The 19,948-nt window shown below is 37.5% G+C and overlaps 1 protein-coding gene and 1 pseudogene across 20 annotated transcripts in view; both read left to right on the top strand.

Annotated features, from left to right (window-relative positions):
• The window catches only part of TMTC2 (transmembrane O-mannosyltransferase targeting cadherins 2), a 416,895-nt gene that overhangs the window by 304,062 nt on the left and 92,885 nt on the right, over positions 1–19,948 (top strand). For 14 of the 20 annotated variants that reach the window (XR_014083332.1, XR_014083330.1, XR_014083331.1 and 11 more), the window contains one exon: positions 13,984–14,065. The exons of 4 other annotated variants lie outside the window; for them this stretch is intronic. Coding sequence is in view for 11 of the 16 variants with exons in the window: in XM_081594871.1 (XP_081450997.1) it covers positions 13,984–14,065 (82 nt within the window). In the remaining 5 variants the exon portion in view is untranslated. Of the gene's footprint in view, positions 1–5,008; positions 5,115–5,237; positions 5,359–13,983; positions 14,066–19,948 lie in introns of those variants that run through there. 2 more of the 20 variants (XR_014083337.1, XR_014083338.1) reach the window with 2 other exon arrangements.
• Positions 4,487–4,587, top strand: LOC145504046 (U6 spliceosomal RNA; annotated as a pseudogene).

Raw genomic sequence — 19,948 nt, forward strand, 5'->3', positions numbered from 1 at the left:
CTGAACTGAACTCTGTTTTTTAAGCCAGTAGAGTTTAATCAGTCCAGATCCTTTGAATGACAATTGAGAAAAGCAAAACCTGTTCAAATTAGTGGCTTTCCTTGGTGATTCATCTTCTTGGTATCAGAACCAGACTAGAATTCAGGTTCCTGGTGTGCTCAAATGGTAAAGAATTTGCCTTCAATGCAGGAGACCTGGGTTTGATCCCTGGGTTGGGACAATCCTCTGGAGAAGGAGATGGCTACCCATTCCAGTATTCTTGCCTGGAGAATTCCATGGACAGAAGAGCCTGGTGGGCTACAGTCTGTGGGTCACAAAGAGTCAGACACGACTGAGTGACTAACATTTTCTGTGACTAAATCCAGTGCTTTTATTCAGTACACTGGTTCAGTCATCAAAGAAGTTTACATCTAAATAAATTAAATAACCGTCTCTATCCTTACTGCTGAAGATTTCGACCAAAAAAAGGTATGAAATTAGGGAATTATTTACATCTGGCTGTATCTTCTTCTGAGAGCATTTGGATTTTAGAGTTGTGGCAGCCTGCCAGTGACAAATGGAGGTGCAGAGATCGCCTCCCCATCATCCACTACCTTTTATGGTGTCAGGGGATTGCTTGATCTCCTTTGTGACCCAGCTGCAATGCAGCTGTTGTTGGCACTCCTGCTTCTCCACTCTCACAGTGCAGCTTTCCTAACCATCCCCATGGGGTTTAACTTCTGAGCACGAGTATCAGCTCTGAGCTCTGTGAGCCAAGGCCACCTCTTGGGGACCAATCAGCGTAGCATCTTTCCACATCATGGCTAAACAGTTTGTGGTGGAGCAATCCAGCAATTTCTCAAGACAAACAAGAAGCACCCATTTGCACAAACAGTGCAGCTGGATGGTTGGAGTTGTTGCAATAGCTATATCTGGGGGCTTTCCAATGACATTGATTCCTGAAACAGAGGTCACATGGACCACTTCATCCATCTAAAGTGTCCTATTAGTGTCTATTGTCTGTGAACTTGTGGTGCCATCTTATGGACCACAGAAGGCTAATTGAAATTGTGGTTTCTTTTTTTTCCCCTTATGTAGAGGAGGTATTGACAAAAGTGACAGGGGTGACATTCTGGGTATCACTCGAGCCTCATGATGTTGTCAGATTTACCCACTGAAGCCTACACACTCTATCATGGAGGCAACAGGACTTCCCAATGAGAGTATGAAGTGTGTTTTCAGTATTTGCTTTTCCAAGATATTTAAAGTTTTCATGCATCTGGTGGCTTTTCAGGTGGCGCTAGTGGTAAAAAACCCACCTTCCCATGCAAGAGATGGAAGAGTTTCAGGTTCGATTCCTGGGTCAGGAAGATACCCTGGAGGAGGGCATGGCAACCCACTCCAGTATTCTTGCCTGGAGAATCCCATGGACAGAGGAGCCTGGAGGGCCACAGTCCATAGGGTCACAAAGTGTCAGGCATGACTGAAGAGACTTCAGGCACACAGCATCTGGCCTGTGGCTAAAAGTGAAGTTGCTCACTCGTATCTGACTCTTTGCAACCCCATGGACTGTAGCCTGCCACGCTCCTCCGTCCATGGGATTTTCCAGGCAAGAATACTGGAGTGAGTTGCCATTTCCTTCTCCAGGGGATCTTGCCAACTCAGGGATCGAACCCGGGTCTCCCCGCATTGTAGGCAGGTGCTTTTACCATCTGAGCCACCAGGGAAGTCCCAGCCCTTGGTTAAGTGTTGACTAAACCAATCTCCTTACAGTGGTTTATGATTAGAAGAGATTACAAGTGGGAATAAGAGTGCATATGGTAAGGGTCTGGTAAGGGTCACAACAAAAGCAGGAATCAAGTGTTTTCTTAGCGGACCTGGAAGGAAAAGACTCAGTTCAAAGAATTCCGGGCTGGTTTCTTTTGGCCTTGGTTATGATTGGAAAGTTAACTAAGAATTCTAGAATTTTGAGGTTTTCTCTTTTAATTTTCAATTCAACTATGAACAAGTAAATCTACACATTAATCTTTATTTCCAGTTTCAACTTATGTTTTGATTTTCTGTGTTCTTTTTCCAAACACTCAATATGTCTCATCCCCTTCTACTGACATGATCACGTCCCCTCTCCCTCAGAGCCAGACATATTGACTGAGGACATCAGTTTCCTCAACCCTCTCCCCAGACTTACCCCCACTCCTTCTGGCTTCAAGACCTATTATGCCGTAAAAATACACCTTACTGAACTTACTAGTGTCTGATCTCTGTGTCACTAAACCCACTGGGTGTTTTTTAGAAATTGACATAATTGACTACTTATGTCTTCTTGAAATACTGTTTTACCTTATTTCAGTTCTCTTGATTCAGCCTGACTAACAAACCACATCTTTGACAGCTCAGATGTCTCAAAGGTACCTCAGTCTGTACAATTTTCAGAACTGAGCTCGTGATTTTCCTCCCTTAACCTGGTCTTTTTCCATTATTTACCTACTTTATCTCGGTTTCAGGATCAGAAACCTTGAGGTCATCTTTGTGACCTCCATCTCATAGCCCCTCCCTCTCCTATCCATCTTGTAATCCTATCTGTATTACCTAAATATCCCTCTTGTCAGTCCACTAATCTTCCTCTCCATTATCAGCCCATCACTCTTGTTTAAAAGCCTGGATTAATCTGCCTGCATCCCTTCCGTTCCGTTACAACTGTTATCCACACAGCCCTCAGAGATATTGACAAAACAGATAAAGACAAATTCTTTCATGTAATCTATCTCCCAAGTGGGCTCTACCTTCAACCTTTTCGAATAGCCCACCTCTATTCCTTCTCTCTGGCTCCCTCACCCTGGGTTCATGCAGGGTTTTTGCCACAGAGATTTTACCTTTGTTGGGTCTCTACTTCACGTATTTTTGTCTCCCTTCAACTAGTTAATCACACAGCTCTCGGATTTTTTAGAGCAAGCAGCGCTTCCTTTGGAAATCTTTCCCAAGTACTTCAACTAGTTCTAAGTGAAATCCACATAGAATATTATGTTGTACTCATAGCACCTCCAGTTTTGGACTCTTCATGAAGGCAAAAGTTGTCCCTAATTCACCATTCTCATCCTAGTGCTTAGCACAGTCCCCAGTAAATATTTGTTGGATTAAGGAAATCAATGAATAAATTTAATGGGTTGCTGAAAGTTCATTGTTTTAATTACAAACATATACTTTTCTATTTAATTTTTGAGTCAAAGAGAAATTCTGTGTACTATTCTGAAATCTAAAAATAGCTGATTTTGATATTTAAAAATGATTTCATAATTCTAAAGTAAATGTTTAGGATATATGTATCTGTAATTTAATAATAAATGTGTTTAAAGAAAATTTCTACTTCACCACAACATCCTCAGACATTTTAATAATAAAATATTCTCATAAATTTATATTATAGATGGAGAAGAGTTTTAACTTAACTGAGTTTAGGGTAGCAATGCAATGTAACAGCCTAAGCAATTTGCCCAGATAGAGCTTAAATGTGGTTGTAGCCTATCAAATTAATTATCTCCTACTGAAATGTTAATGTAGTATGTGTGGATGACCTCTTCAAGCTTGAAGGGAAAATATGCAAGTGAACAGATGTAAAAAGAAGCAAAAATTTGTTACATAACAGAATATCTGAATAAGCTAAACATCTTTCATTATGTAATATTTTAGAAATTGGCTATTTGTATTAATACCTTAAAATCTTAACTTTTTTTACTCAAAAATGTCAAAGCTGTATAGAAAGCAACATATAATTTATTTTTTTTACTAATAAAATATTTAAAATATTTGTGAAAGTCAAGCTACTTATTTTATATAGTTCTTTAATATATTTTTCTTCTCTTTTACTGAAACCATGCTTTAAATAGAAGGCTTGTTTCATTTTTGTTTGGTTTTGTTTTTGCCCGTTTTTCTTTTTTTTGCTTTCCTCTTGACATTCTTGCAAGTTTTCTTTTAACTTCTTCTCAGGGAAGCTACCAGATATCTGGTGTTTTTGCCAAGGCTTGATCTGTGACTTCCTCTCTGGTCAGGCTTTCTGAATTAGTCCTCCATACTCTCCTGCTGTAGCATCTCAATCAAATAGGAATTGATTACTCCACTACACATGCGCCTTCCTACCAACACTTGCTCTCACGAAATCTTTTTCATGTGTATAAATGATACCTGCATTCACCTAGGTGCCACAAACCAAAGCTATGGAGTCATATTTGACTCCTGTTTTTATGTTATACCTATATCCAATCTTATCAGTCATATATCTACAAGATACTCCACATCTAACCACATCTCACTGGCTCCACTGCTTTTACCCTAGTCTTTGCCATGGAGTATTAACAACCTCCTAAGCAGTCTCCCTTTTTTCTGTGCCTGATGCAGTCAATTTTCCAGTCAAGATCTCAGGTTTTTTTTTGTAAAAATATGTGAGATCATGTTGTGCTTTTATCTAAAATCCTCCATGGTGTTCCTTTCTAGTTAAAAGAAATTCCAGGGCTTGCTTCAGCAGCACATACACTAAAATTGAAATGATACAGAGAGGATTATCATGGTCCTCACACAAGGATGACATACATTTATGAAGTGTTCCATATTTTGTGTAGCTCCCAGAGGCTGTTTGGTGGCTTTGCTGGTTAACACCAAGGAAATGTTATGAGTCAAACAACATGTGACATCCAATATTGAAACTGTGACTTTTACTACCAAAAAAGAAAAGTTAACTCCAGACTCCTTACAATGACTACTTTGCCCTATGCAATCTGATCACTCGAGTCTCTCACACATTTCCTGTGATTCTTTATGGAGTTTTCTCCCCTGCCGCCATATTGGTTTTCTTGTTAGACTCTAACATTCCAAACATGCCACGTCTTTGCATGGTTCATTCACTTCCTTTACTTAGGTTGCTTTTCCAGTGTCAACAGAGACTTTTCTTGATGACTTTCTCAAACTGCATCCCACCCCCAGTGTGTGTTGCTCTCTCACATTAACCTGTGTTATTTTTTTTACCAAACTACTTTAGACCGACAGTGTCACTGCTCCTGTGTGAACTATCATTCCACCACTAGAGTGTGAACTGCAGGAGGACAGGAACTTCGTCTTGATTATCAGGACTGTAACACAGCAAGGTACATAGTAGGAGCTTAATCCATTTCTGTGTAGTGAAATGTCACATCTCTGAAGAATTCCCTTTCCAGTGAATGAAGTTGTTCTGTGTTCTCAGGACACTTAGTTTGACACTAACGCTGCAGTATTTTTTTGATAGTTTACTTTTAGGTGCGTACTTCCCTCCGCATCAGTCTTGATACCGGAGAACCAACCCTCTCATTCACCTTTGAAATCCAGCAGTAAAATGAGCCAGTGATACAGGTAGTGGTAGCCTCCTCTTTAAAATATTCTTTCATTTAAAAAAAAATTAATTAGAACATAAGCAGCATCTTGCAACCTGCTTATTTCGTTTAGCAATGGATCATGAAATGTCTTATGGTTTAAATACTTTCTACAAAATCATTTTAATAGATACATGTTTCATTGAAATGGCATGTGGTTAACCAAGTCTATGCTGGTAGACACCAAATTTGTATAAACAATGCTGCAATGAAAATAAATAGCTGCCTCTTGGAATTTACAGGTATTTCCTTTAGGACAAATAACTAGACATAAAATTGTTTAGCCAAGTGTATCTGTGACTTAAAAGTTTTGAGGCATATCAAATTATTCCCAGGAAGATCTTACTATCTTTTACTATACTTTAGCTATGTGTTAGCTGAGTGCAGTTTCTAATGAACCATCAGGAATACTGAGTTCTTTAATTTGGGAGCAACTTTGCTGATAGATGAATAACATCTCAATGTATGAATTCACCTTTTAGGTAAATTGGATATTGAGTAAATGTAACATATCTTTTTTAGGGATATCGACCCTTATATTTTGGTATTAGCAAGCTGCTGATTTGTGCCTGTTGCTCATGTAACATGTTTGACATGGAAGCCAGAATTCCAGCTGCATATGGTTGATGCACTTTAACTTCTTCGAGTGAAATTCAGTCTGCTGCAGTCTTTTATCGCACTTTGTCTGCCATTTCATTTCAACCAGTTTTGTGGCCTTCTCCCATCCAAAGGTTCACCTAAATCTGAAGGCCTATTGGTATTCAAAAAGCTAGGAAGGAAGCTGGCCAAGTCAACTTGGTCTGAGCTAATTCCTCACCTTGAAGTCTAATGGCTCTGCAGTGGGACCTGGGATGGGTTTCAGGGAAGCTTTGCTCAGGTCTGAGAGTTGTAGTTCTGGGCTCCAGCCTTGCCCAGGCATGCCCAAGAGCCATACCTCCCTGCTGAGGTCTCAACAGTCACTCTGGATGCTACCCCTGGACACTGTGAGGTCACTCCCTGTCACCACTGGCTGCCCTCAATATCATTTGACATATGTTTAGGCTTAATGACAGTATACTCCAAGTGTCTGTGAAGTGGCTTCTGCTTTGTGACATTTAGGAAAAGAGATCACAAAAGACCTGACAATTATAGAAGGTGAAACGTGAGGGACAATTCAGTGAGAAACACAAACTATTATTAAGCTATTTAGCCACATTCATTTTTTTTATTTGTAGCATTATTCTTCTATTTTTAAAACTTTCAGAAGAAATAGTATTCTTCCCCTAAAAAAATGAATGTCATTGTCAAATTTTGGGTCCCTGATAATTTGATGATAAATATTTTAGTAGTATAATAATAAAGCATTTCATCCTGAAGGTTATCATTGCTCTTGCCCCTTCACTTTGCCTTTAATTAGGGTTATCTCTGGCTGATTACACATAATGACTTAGAGAGGGACTTTAGAACTAAATGGTTTGATATAAATCATCTTCGTTAGTAAGAATTAGTTCAATTGTTAGATATTTTTTAAAAATGATCTATTTCTCATGAGGAGAAAACGTTTTATATCTTGAAGACACTTCACATATAAACACTGATGTTAAGATGTACTATCAAGCAATGCTTCTTCTGTTTGTAAATGAGGATCTTCACAAATTATTTTTTCAAGGCTGTTTTATTGCTTTTCCTTTTGCACTCAAACTATAATACACCTGTAAACAACACATTTACCAAACTATATATAAGCTTTTGAGCTTCCCAGGTGGCACAGTGGTAAAGAATCCACCTGACAATGAAGGAGACGCAAGAGACGTGGGTTCAATCCTTGGGTGGGTAAGATCCCCTGGAATAGGAAATGGCAACCCACTCCAGTATTCTTGCCTGGAAAATTACATGGACAGAGGAGCCTGGGACTGAGCATGCACACACTAAGTTGCATATATGCTTTTACATCCTCAGTCATGTCCAACTCTTTGTGACCCCATGGACTATAGCCCACTAGACGAACATTCCTCTGTCTGTGGAGTTCTTCAGGCAAGAATACTGGAGTGGGTTGCCATTCCCTTCTCCACGGGAGAACCTGGGTCTTCTGCAGTGCAGGGGCAGATTCTTTGCTACCAGGGAAGCCCATATAAGCTTTTAGATCTATTTTATTGGCTGCTTCCCTTTCTTATTTCTTGTCTATGTAGATACTCGTTTGAATGAATGACCAACAGTTTACCATGATCAGACATTCCCCTAAAATAAACACTAAATGTATGAAAGTGACTGCTGGATTACAATTGCAGAAAGAGACTCGTCTACAGTAAACTTAAAGCAGCCTCTAAATAGGAGTAGGGCGACCTAAGGAAGATCCTCTGGTTTATTTTTTATATTATTCCAACTGATGTTACCGGGTTTCTTAGGTGGCTCAGTGGTAAAGAATCTGCCTGCCAATGCAGGAGATGCAGAAGACAGGGGTTTGATCCCTGGGTCAGGAAGGTCTTTGGAGAAGGAAATGGCAACCCACTTATTCTTGCCTGGAGAATCCCATGGACAGAGGAGCCTGGAAGGCTGTATAGTCCATAGGATTGCAAAAAGTTGGATACGGCTGAACACCCACACCCACAACTGGTGTTCCTACCAATGCTGAAAACACAGGTAATCCCTTATTGGGATATAAATATTTGGATGAGAATCAGGCTAGTCTGAGGACCACTTTTTATGGCTTATTGGAAGGCTTGAGTTCAATCCCTGAGTTGGAAAGATCCCCTGGAGGAGGTCACAGCAACCCACTCTGGTATTCCTGCCTGGAGAATCCCTGTGGACAGTGGTACCTGGCGGGCTACAGTCCATGGGGTCACAAAGAGTCGGACATGACTGAGCGACTAAGCACAGCACAGCACAGACCTTGACTCTTGTGACAATTTCCACATGTAAAGTGGAAAAATTACTGTTTTATTCATAGCTCTGTAGTTTACTGAAAATGTGACCACATGAATAACTAAGGAGTTACTATATGCTGTTAACTTATGTGCAAGAAAATAGTGATAGCCTGTTCATTTGTTGACTGATAATTATATTTATAGAATATTTGGATGGCTATAGATGAAAAAGTAAAGTCTTAAGGGAGTAATCTAATTTAGAGGACAAGATTAGTATGCTACTTACATTACAAATATATATATGCAAGAATGTAGAATCTTGATATATTCAGGTCTTTCAGTGAAATAGCAGTTCTGAGCTGTGGCATCAAAACACACTTGTGTGTAGGGTGGTAGATATAATGAGTGATTTGCTACTAAAAATAAGTTAAAATATTGGTATATGGTTAACTTTTAAAGAGGAGACAGTTCAAGCTGAAGCCATTGATAGTATACAATTCTCTCATGTTTAATATTCCTGACTGCTTCCTTAAGTAGGAGCTCCAGGTTTGGGAGGAGTTGTGTATGTGTAAATATTACTATGTAAGTATCTATTTTTATATTCCTTTATTTTGTAGTTGGAAAAAGCATTGATCAGCTGTCAAAAGAGTTACTGTTAACCTTGTATACCCACTCAGGTGGGCACCTGTTTCTGAGCAGGGAAGGTAGCATCCAGTTTAATTAGAAAACAAAATAAATGTGCTGCAAACTAATCATATGCTGTAAAACAGGCTACCTAAACTTGACTGAATATTTATGTTAATGTGTATGTTTTACTGCTGCCAATCAGAAGAGGATCTGACCAAGCCTAATGCCGATTGAGGATGCTTTTTTTCATGAATTTAAATGATACTAATCTTGAGTCTGTGTTTTTCATACTCAGTAAAGTGCTGCAAACTTTAGAAGTAAGTCAGGAAATCTGAAATCTATAGTAACATTGAAGATGTGAGCTGGAAGAGTTTTATTGGAGGAAGGGGAAAGTGATAGGAATGAGAGACATTTTATAGGAAAATTGTGAAATTTAGTTTCTACCATGACATAAAGTTCTACAAAGTATTTTTGAATTTTGGTAATTAGGAACCAGCTGGTGGCCTTCAAGGTGTAAAGAATGGTGTTTTTTTGTTTGTTTTTGAGGAGATAAGAGAAAAATCAAAGAATATCAGAGCTTTCTATGCCACCAAGTAAAAACCCATCTTTCTCCTTTGATCACTATTCACTCAAGTGCCAAATTATGAGGAAAATAAAATAGACGATTTTATAAAATTGCTGAAACCAATAATTTCCACTTGACTTAACGATTTTTAGCAACCCATCAAAATTGATATAATGTTCATTTTTCCAAGTGAGGAAAAAGAGGTTCAGAGATGTTATAAAAGATACTCAGAGTCACACAGCTACATAAATAGAGGCAGCAAGATTGAAACAGAGGCTTGTCCAACTCCAGCCCAGATCTCTCAGTGAGAATCAGAGAAAATCGTTGTCAGCCCTCAGTTCTCTGCGGCTGACTCCCTTGCTTATTGAGTTACTTGTTTTCTAGGTGCTTCCTGCAACTCGGACTTGCAAGGGACACTCTGTGTGGTTCAGTTGAATGGTTATATCCTTAGTACTTAGTACAGCACAAGGAATTCAATAAAATTTTAACTTAAAAAAACAAGTGAATATGCAAATAAGTCATAGACCTGTCAGTGGAAACCAAGCCACTCCACTCACATTTCCCTTATTTGTCACACTGACCACAGTCCCTTTTTCTTGGTTTTTTCAACCACCACATGTGTCCAAACATCCCAAACAATACACACAATGAGTAAGGATGCTTGATATGAGGGGTTTTGTATAACCAGAGGCTACTCCATAATGCTGACATAATCTAAACGATGCCAAGAAAAACCTGCTGAGACATGATTTTTTCTTCTTCTCTACTTTTTTAACTGAAGTCCCTCTAAAACAGTAGTAGTGAAAAGAGTAAACTTGATTAAACTTAGTGTTACCTCCCTACCATCCTTCCTATGATCCAGTGATGTGTGTGTTTGGTTGGCTTACGTGTCTGGCTGAATCTTAAATTTTATATACTCTTCTGAGACTTTTATTTTCCACATAATTTGGCACTTGACTAAGTAGTGATCCAAGTAGAAAGATGGGTTTTTACTTGGTGGTTTGCTACTTCCCACAAAAAAGAATGTTCTGGCCTTTGGTATATTTGTTTTGCATCTAGGAGGTGTTAGGGCTCACGGCCTTTTAATAACCTGGTTCATTTGAGTAACCTGAGATGACTGGCCTTTGAATTTTGATTTATTTTTTAAAGCTATATACTGCTGCTTTAGCTCAGTCAGTAAAGAATCTTCCTGCAATGCAGGAGACCTGGGTTCAATCCCTGCCTCTGGGATCCTCTGGAGAAGGAATTAGCAACCCACTCCAGTATTATTGCCTGAAAAGTCCCATGGACAGAGGAGCCTGGTAGGCTACAGCCCATGGGGTTGCAAGAGTCGGTCATGACTTAGCAACTAAACCACCACCATTGCTGCTTTGCCAGTGGACTATACACATGAGAATTCTACTACACTGTTTACTGTGACAGTGATAAGTGAGCCACTTTCTTCTCTTTGGTCCTTAAAACTTAAGTGGAATAAAGTTCACAGACACCTTTATATTTTTGTATAAAACATTTGTCCAGACTCTTTACCAATGATAGGTTTCATTTTGTATCTTTCTTTTATTATCTTGTGCAAGTTCTTAGTATATTATTTTCCAGTGATGATTTAAAGACTGACCATGTGTTTTGAGGCTCTGAATAAAGCAAGATACAGTCTTTGTCATTCAGGACTCTGTATTTTATTGCATACTATGTATGTATATATATGCAGAGTACATCATGTGAAACACCTGGCTGGATGAATCACAAGCTGGAATCAAGATTGCTGGGAGAAATATCAACAGGTTCAGATATGCACATGGTACCACTCTAATGGCAGAAAGTGAAGAGGAACTAAAGAGCCTCTTGATGAGAATGAAAGAGGAGAATGAAAAAGCTGGCTTAAAACTCAGTATTCAAGAAACTAAGATCATGGTACCCATCCCATCACTTCATAGCAAATAGAAGGGGGAAACGTAGAAGCAGTGACATTTTATTTTATTGGACTCCAAAATCACTGCAGATGGTGAATGCAGCCATGAAATTCAAAGATGCTTGCTCCTTGGAAGAAAAGCTATGACAAACCTAGACAGCATATTAAAAAGCAGAGTCATCACTTTGCAGATGAAGGTCTATATATTCAAAGCTATGGTTTTTCCAGTAGTCATGAATGAATGTGAGCGTTGGACACTAAAGAAGGCTGAGCGCCGAAGAATTCATTCTTTTGAATTGCAGTGCTGGAGAAGACCCTTGAGAGTCCCTTGGACAGCAAGGAGATCAAACCAGTCAATCGTAAAGGAAATCAAATCTGAATATTCATTGGAAGGACCAATGCTAAAGCTTAAGTTCTAGTACTTTGCATCTGATGCAAAGAGCCAACTCATTGGAAAAGACCCTGATGATGGGAAAGTTTGAGGGCAGGAGGAGAAGAGGGAGACAGAGGATGGGATGGTTGGATGGCATTGCTAACTCAATGAATATGAGTTTGAGCAAACTCCAAGAGATAATGAAAGACAGAGAAGCCTGTCCATGGGGTCACAGAGTCGGACACAACTTAGCGACTGAACAGTAACAACACATCTACAAATAAAATAAGTTAACATTTATTATAAGCGTAGAATATGACTATCTACTGTAATAACTACTTCATGTGTATCCATTCAGATAATTCTGTAATCGCATGAAATAGATTTTATTATCCTCATATTAAAAAATAACAATGCTAGTTTTAGAGCAGTTTTAGGTTTACCAAAAAAATTGAGCAGAAGATATAGAATTAGCATATAGTCTCTTATCCTCCTACACTTCTCTGGTTACGTAACTTGAACTTGTCTTGTACATGTTACAACTGATGAGCCAATACTGGCACATTATTATTAATTAAAGGCCATAGTTTACATTAAGGTTCACTCTTTGTGCTGTGTATTCTATATGTTTTTGACAAATGTAGAATGACATGTTATCTGTCATTACAGTACTGTACAGAATAGTTTCATTGCTCTAAAAATCTTCTGTGCCCCACCTGCCCTCTTTTTTTGTAATAGAGAAAGTTATACATAATAGATGAAATTATTTTCCAAGGGTCATTTAGCTACAAAAGTGTAAGAGCTACTCTGCCTTCTGAAATCTGTAGACTGCCTTATTAATCACTAAGGGATCCTATCTTGGTAAGATTCTTGCTAATTCTTACTAATTTCAACAAAGGGTAATATGTGTAGCAAGTATTTTGCTTGTGCTTTTCTTTGAAGCTAAAGCACTGTGAGAAATATTGCAGGAGAATTTTTAATGTTTAATTATTGGATATTTGGCTAAATGTTTCTTATAAATTAAAGAGGAGTTATTGACATTAGTAGCGTTAGTAAAATGAAAGAGGAAGTCAGTGGTCTGATCGTATAGTTATCACTAGCTGCTGGAATGAATAATGGGTGAGTAAAAGAGCAACAGAATGAACTTCTTAAGCAAAATGAATAAACAAAAAGGAGAGGTCTTTTGGAGACATGAGTCAAAGTTGCATAAAATGTAGAATATTAGGTTAATCAAATACCTCTATCTTTGGAATAATTATCTTCTTAACAGTGATTTAAAAAATATGTATGTGAAGGGGAAAGAAAAACATCACATGAAGCTAATGTGGTAGACAGTGTATGAATTAGAAAGAATGATCAGATGAGATTGTTTCTCTTTTCTTTAGACCCACAGCTTCTGGGCACCACCCATGACTTGCTTCCACCCAGTTAACATAGATCTGCATTTTACCCTTGCCATGTAGGACAAGGCTTTTTTAGGAAGGGTCTTCTTTGGACTGTTCTCTTAGCTTGAGTCACCCCCTTTTTGTTACTCTGTAGGCAGTTTTGGGTCAGAAGCTACAACACAGCAAAGAATGTCTAGTTTTAGAATCTGCCTGGATTATGCTATTATTTCATGAAACATCAGTTTATTACATATAAGCCTTTGCTCCTAGTTTTTGCTTATTTTCTTCTGAGATTGATGATAATATTTACTTAAAACTATAGCTAGGGAGAAGATCAAGCTTTAGACTAAATCCTGATTTAAGTATGTTGTATTCCTGAGTGACAGCAGCAAGGATAAGCAGTATTTGTCTGAGATTCAACAAATTGTGACTTAGTTTCTTCCTATATAAAGTAAACATTAGGACAAAATCATCTCAAAAGCTAAAATGATCATCATTCTTTACAAGGAAAAATGAATGAATGAATGTCTACAATGTAAATTGAAGGGAGAAAATAAAATAGAAAATGAAAACACATTTCCCACCATTCCTGAAAACTCTCTCATCTTTTTGGTTTCCATGAAACCATTTTTTCCCTTTTTTCTCTTGCTCTCCTGGTACTTCTCTGTGACATCTCTGATAAACTCACCCTCACTGTCTCTTCTTCTAATCTTGATGTTTTCCAGGATTCTGACTTCAGTCTTCTCTCTCAACACATTCTGCTTGATCATCCCATTTAGATAAAAACAAAGCACTGCTTTTTGATGATGAGTACCAGGTAGACATTAGTCTACCTCATATGGGCCCAGGAGGTGAAGAATCCCTCATGATGTGCTGCTGAATCATCCATTTTCTCTGTTTTTCAAGGGTCGTAAGAGTGAGGCTGAAAAGTTCTTCTTGAAGGCTATTGAGCTGGACCCCACCAAAGGAAACTGTTACATGCATTATGGTGAGTGGTTGATAGTTTTATCCATGTCCCCCATAATTATGATGAATGCTGATATGAGATTCAGGTTGCACTGATAAAGAACACTTTGAGAGGACATTGACTTTGCCATTGCAGATATAGCCTTGAGCTGTAGTCTTGCCTTCTTGTTCAAAGCAGTCACGGTAACAACAGCCATGCCTTATGTTTTCCTGTAGTTATTTTCATAGGACTTCAGTGGTGAAAGCTATTTTCAGTCACTCGTCTCCCACCCCTGCCCAGTTCAGTTTGGAGTTGAAATGAGATCTCATCAGCAAATCATTTTACTCTTTGCCTGATGCATGGCATATAATTAAAATATTAATATTAGCTCTCTTTTCATTCTAAATGATAATATTTTACTCACTGAATGTAATATTTTGAAGTTTTAGAGGCTTACATTTTGGCCACAAAATCTTGCTTTCTGGAAGATTTGGAGGTACCCCAGCCTCTAAAGTCCTGGGATTGGGGTCAAGGATAAAAACTGTATACTATAAAGGATGTGTCTTTCACTGAGTTTACCCTCAGTTTATCTTAACCAGTCCAGAATGAACTTATATAACAGCTCTATTACACTCCACACTGTCGTTAGTAGTGAGTCATGTGTTCCGTGAGGCGATGTATATAGCTGGTTTGGTGTCAGGTGAGATGTACTGATTTCTACCTTATTTGCATTTGCAATAGCTTTCAAGGAGCTGAAAAGCATTTACTTTTGCTGATCCCTTGGAAAAAGAATTTTTTTGACCACTGTTGTCTTTGACGTGTTAAGTTATTATCAAGTAGTAAACTTAAAGATGAATGGGAATGAAATATCTTGAGGAAATAAAACTAATATATTTGTATAATATTAAATTCCTTCTCCCATTTTCCAGCTAGTAAAAATGAATCAGTGATGAGCTCTGAGTGTGGAAAATGAAAATTAAAAAATGGAGGATACACTTAATTAACCATCAGTTCATTTGTTTATTTATATTGTGTGTATATGTTTATAAATGTGGGGTTGTGATACTTTATCTTTTTAGCATAATACAGCATGTAATTTCATGCAACTAACTGCATCACCACCCCTGACTTTATTTCACAGTGCAGTTTTATTGCCATGTTAAGATAGTAGTCAACTCATTTAAGTGTACTGCAGAATTTAGTTCATTTTTTCAGGTTTTCTTATATGAAGTATTTTAAATTAGGATTTTCTCATGCATACTATTTTGGATACCCCTACTGAGCTAAAGTAATTCCCTGATTATTTTGTTGGAGTGCTGAAGGACCTCTTGTCATTTTATGAAATAGGTTTTTTTATTTTTATTTTTTAAATCCTATCTTGCTGCTTGCATTTTCTGTACCTCAAACTAATTCTACTTACTGCATCGTCTAAGCTTCTTTCCCATAATTTTATTATATACTTTTTATTTACACAACCAATTCCTTTAAACTTCATCATTGCATTTGAAATGCCATTGGAAAAAAAACAACACTATTTATTAATTTTAAGAGTTAACTCCCTTATTCTGACTTCTCTGTCTTTACCCACTACTAATCTTTTAATTTATTTTTTATGTTTCCATATTCTCCTGAATTTTTTTTTCCTGGGGTGGTAATAGGGAGTATTACTTGCAGGAGAAATTTTTGGATTTAGTTTTAACAGAAAATGCAATAGAGTCTTTATTGTGTATGTTATTAGGAAAATAATGATAAATGTTCTGTAAATGCATGTGTAAAACTAATTCTTAGTACTCTTCAGTTATTTAAAAATTTTTGGCATATAGCCATTATTAGAAGTACATTTGTTTTCTAAGGGAGGGATGACTGCATAATTCAATATGCTTTTATGAATAGTTTCAATATTTCTCCCCACTCTGGAATAGGAAATGGAAAGGAGTCAAAAAATGAGGCATCAAAAAAGAGTAGTTAAGGCAAAGTAAATACAAACGGACAGGAAGCCCATCACTGAGTGCCTGATATTCCTATCTCACTGTGCTCAAGTTATTTCAAAATGTACATTTAAGGGAATATTAAAGTTTTTATTTAGAAAAAGTCTGCTTCAAATGACTAAAATTTAGAACTGAAAAGTTCTTTTAAATTTATCTAATGTAACCTCTGATGTACAAATCAGTAGATTGAAATCTAGAGACATGAAGTTTTTGCCCAAGTTAGTTGTAAGTAACTAAATTTTGGATCCCTTGATAACTGTCACTGCTTTTCTCCTATAATAGATATTCCATTTCTTTTCACAACATTGTAAATAAACACAATTAGAATGACACTAAGCATCTATTGTAGACAGACACAAGGTGGCTGGGTAGGTAGATGGGTATTTTGGATTTGTCAGCCCTTTTGTGCAGTATTAGACTGTCAAATTCATATAAATCACTACTTAAAATTCTTAGCAAAGGGTTTTTATTACTTTTAATTTGTATAAGATGCAAAACACTGTTCTATTTCATAATGGAAGTTGTGCTATGTAAGTAATAAATAAGATGATGTCCTTTTCAGAAGGTGATGTGATAGGAAGTAGAGTACAAGAATTCTTGAAACCAAATAGTCAGGTGAAACATCTTTGAGGAGGTGATATTTGAAATCTAAGCTGATATTTTAAATCTTGCAACTCTTTGAAGAGCCAGATAGGAGCATTTCAGACAAAGAAACAAAGTTCAAAGGTCACAGGCAAGACCAAGCTTGTGTTCATGGCAAAGAAAGAGGCTACTATGACCAGAGCTTATTAAACCCGATGGAAAGATGTGAGGAGATGAGACTGAAGAGCAGGCAGAACTAGAGCCCCCAAGCCCAGGAGGCTTTTGTAACCAAGCTAAGGAGTTCACTTTTTATTTTAAGAGCAATGGAAGGAACCATGTGGTGAGACAAGATTAGAGAAGGCTCAGAGTAGAGCAAAGAGAACGCAATTGCTATCTCATAGGCGAGAATGATGGTGGCTTAGGCTGGAGAGTGGTTGTAAGGATGTAAATATTTATAATGAAATTATACGTTTACCTTCCTTAGAAAATTCTGAGGTAATTAACAGCAAAGACCTATTTTTCATTTTTGCACCGTCAGTATCCAGCATATTACCATATCACAATAATGTGCAATAAATGCTGAGCTCATTTAATTTTATAATTGGACACAGGTTCCAAAACTGACTGAAAATTTGTTGTTAAATTTTGTATTACTCCTTGTCCAAGAGGATACATACTGTGGTTTTTATACCACTTTTTTTTCCCACTTACTGTTTATGGATATTCTTAAGGGTATTTATGCCCACGGGTTGAATGAATAATGACACTTCAGCTTAAAAATAAAAGTTTAAATGAAATATTAATGTTAAATGAATATTTGTGTAATGTAAATGAAATGTTAAATGTTGTTTTGAGTCTTTTTTTTAATGCTTTTGCAAATGGTAATGAACATGCCAGAGTGGGTGAGTTTTGTTCTTTTGGAAATTTGCTCTGCCTGGTGATTGTGGGGTTTTTTTTTTTTGTTTTTTTTTTAGCTTGTTAATGGTACAGGTGACTTGGAATATGCCATCCAGTTGGGACTAGACAGAGGATATTATAGGAATTTATAGTGACTGCAATGGCAATTAGAAGGCAGTATTTAAAAGTGTTATTATAATGTTATTTGTGTTTTGAACCCACTAGTTATATGCCTTGAGAGAAGGGATTAAATTAGAAATTGCCATTTTTTCTTCATGTTGACTTTCAGGAAAGAAAGCTAAGAAGATTTATAAAACTGGTTTAAGAAGTTAGTTAAATGTAGCCTAAGTGGTATGTATAGTCTCTGGGATTAAGATTCATCTGTAAAGTGAAAAGATTGATATGGGCTTCCAAAGTGTTTTCCAACTCATATTTCACATTGTTACTAATATATACTTAATTTTTCATTGGTCTTTCATCAGAAATTTTAAGGAATGTAAAAGAAATAGGTTTCAAACTATGCTATTGGTACTAGTATACTGTGTTCGTATCTCATCAAGCTTACAGTGAACTTCCATGTCCACATAAATCATATCTGGTCTTTATAGAATTTAATTTATTAATAAGTGAGCATTTGGTGCCTGGATGTCTCTTCTGTGCCTGTTAGTGAAGGGATTCTCCATAAATTTTCTTTTGGCTCCAACAGGAAGCTTCTGCCAGAAGAATGAAAATCAAGACAAGTCCCTCCTTGTTTCTTGGTCTTGTTTTGTGTTTTAAAGGATTACTGGAAAACCATTTTGTCAGAAAGAATGTTTTATAACTTTTTTTTTATAATACATAGTAGTAAATTTGATGTAGACTGAAAAACTAAAATCAGTATGTCTGTTATAAGGTACCTACTATGCATAAATCTGGGACAGATGTCAAGTCATTAGATATTAAGCACCGAAGCATAAAAAATTAAAAGGGAGCAGATTGTGACAGATTCTAATGAGAAGTACTTTGTTATGTAGATCTTGGATGGTTCTTCTTTTCCTATCTATCTCTTAACCATGTTTCTAAGAGCAAAGATTTTAGTCTCCTTTTCTTTATAATTGATCCTTTCTCTCGGTGATGTTCATTTCCAAGGATTCAGCTATATAATGATGAGTCCTTTTTAAGATTTTAAAATTTTATTTTATTTACCTATTTGGCTGTGTTGGGCCTTAGTTGTGGCATGCAGGACCTTTGATCTTCATTGCAGCTTGTGGGATCTTTAGTTGCTGCATATGAACTCTTAGTTGTGGCATGTGGGATCTAGTTTCCTGACCAGGGATCGAACCCCAGGGCCCCTGTGTTGGGAGCACAGAGTATTAGCCATGGGTCCGCTAGGGAAGTCCCTATAGTGACCCATCCTGATCTTCTTCCTCCAACTCAATATTTATCAGGCACCATAAGTGTTACCAGACTCAGGTCTGACTGCTTGCTGCTCAAAAACCAATATTCCAGAGGCATGTACTGGTAGAAAGGAAAAGCTGCTTTAATCAGAAGGCTGACTATCTGGGGAGAAGGCAGACTCATGTCCTGACAGCAGCTCAGAAGATTCTGCTCAGCTATGATAGTTTTTAAAGGCAAAGGGGGGAAAGGATCTCTGAGAATCATCAAGGCAAGAGATCAAGCTCTGCATCTTTTTCCATTGCGTGCAGTCTAGCTGATTCCTCATGATCTCTTCAGATGTTAGCTTGCCTGTGTTTTCTGCCTGCAGAATTGCTAAGGAGGCTGCTGGGCATAGAAAGCTAGTCATTCTTTAACTATTTAATCATTCATTCTTCTTTTAATCTAGGGAAAGAATCAACAGGTTAGGCAAGGTATTGTGGGCATTCAGTAGAACATAAGTCAGGAGTTAGGTTAAATGTTCTAGTGATCTCATTTCTATAAGGTTTAAGCAGAACAGAAATAGACAAACAGGAAAGGAGCAGAAGAGCTCTGACAAATCCCCACTTGTCAGACATTATTCTATCTCTATGAGATTAGGGGTGAAAGTCTGTCTTCCAAAATTTCATGCTGACATAAGGGCACCATATTCTCAGAGTAGTAGATGTTGACATGGCTCTATAGCCTGTCTTTGCTGACAGTCTTAGTTGCCTGCTTACATATATGAGCAGAGCAAGCTACAATTATTTTGACACTCACAGAGTTATCGATTATTATGAACAATAGTGTTAATTCCTTTCTCTTGAGGCCAGTTCTGCTCAAGATAGAGCAACTTATGCCATGGCTGCGATCTGGTCATCATGCAGTTAGCTTTCCCCTCTGGTAGTAGTTATAGTCGGGGCTTTTCTGATGGCTCAGACAGTAAAGAATCTGCCAGCAATGTAGGAGAGACCCAGGTTCAATCCCTGAATTGGGAAGATCCCTTGCAGAAGGGAATGGCTACCCACTCCAGTATTCTTGCCTGGAGAATTCAGTGGGCATTTAG

This window comes from Giraffa tippelskirchi, chromosome 4 (assembly GCF_054371585.1).
Source record: "Giraffa tippelskirchi isolate mGirTip1 chromosome 4, T2T-mGirTip1v1.2.pri, whole genome shotgun sequence".
Lineage (NCBI taxonomy): Eukaryota > Metazoa > Chordata > Mammalia > Artiodactyla > Giraffidae > Giraffa > Giraffa tippelskirchi.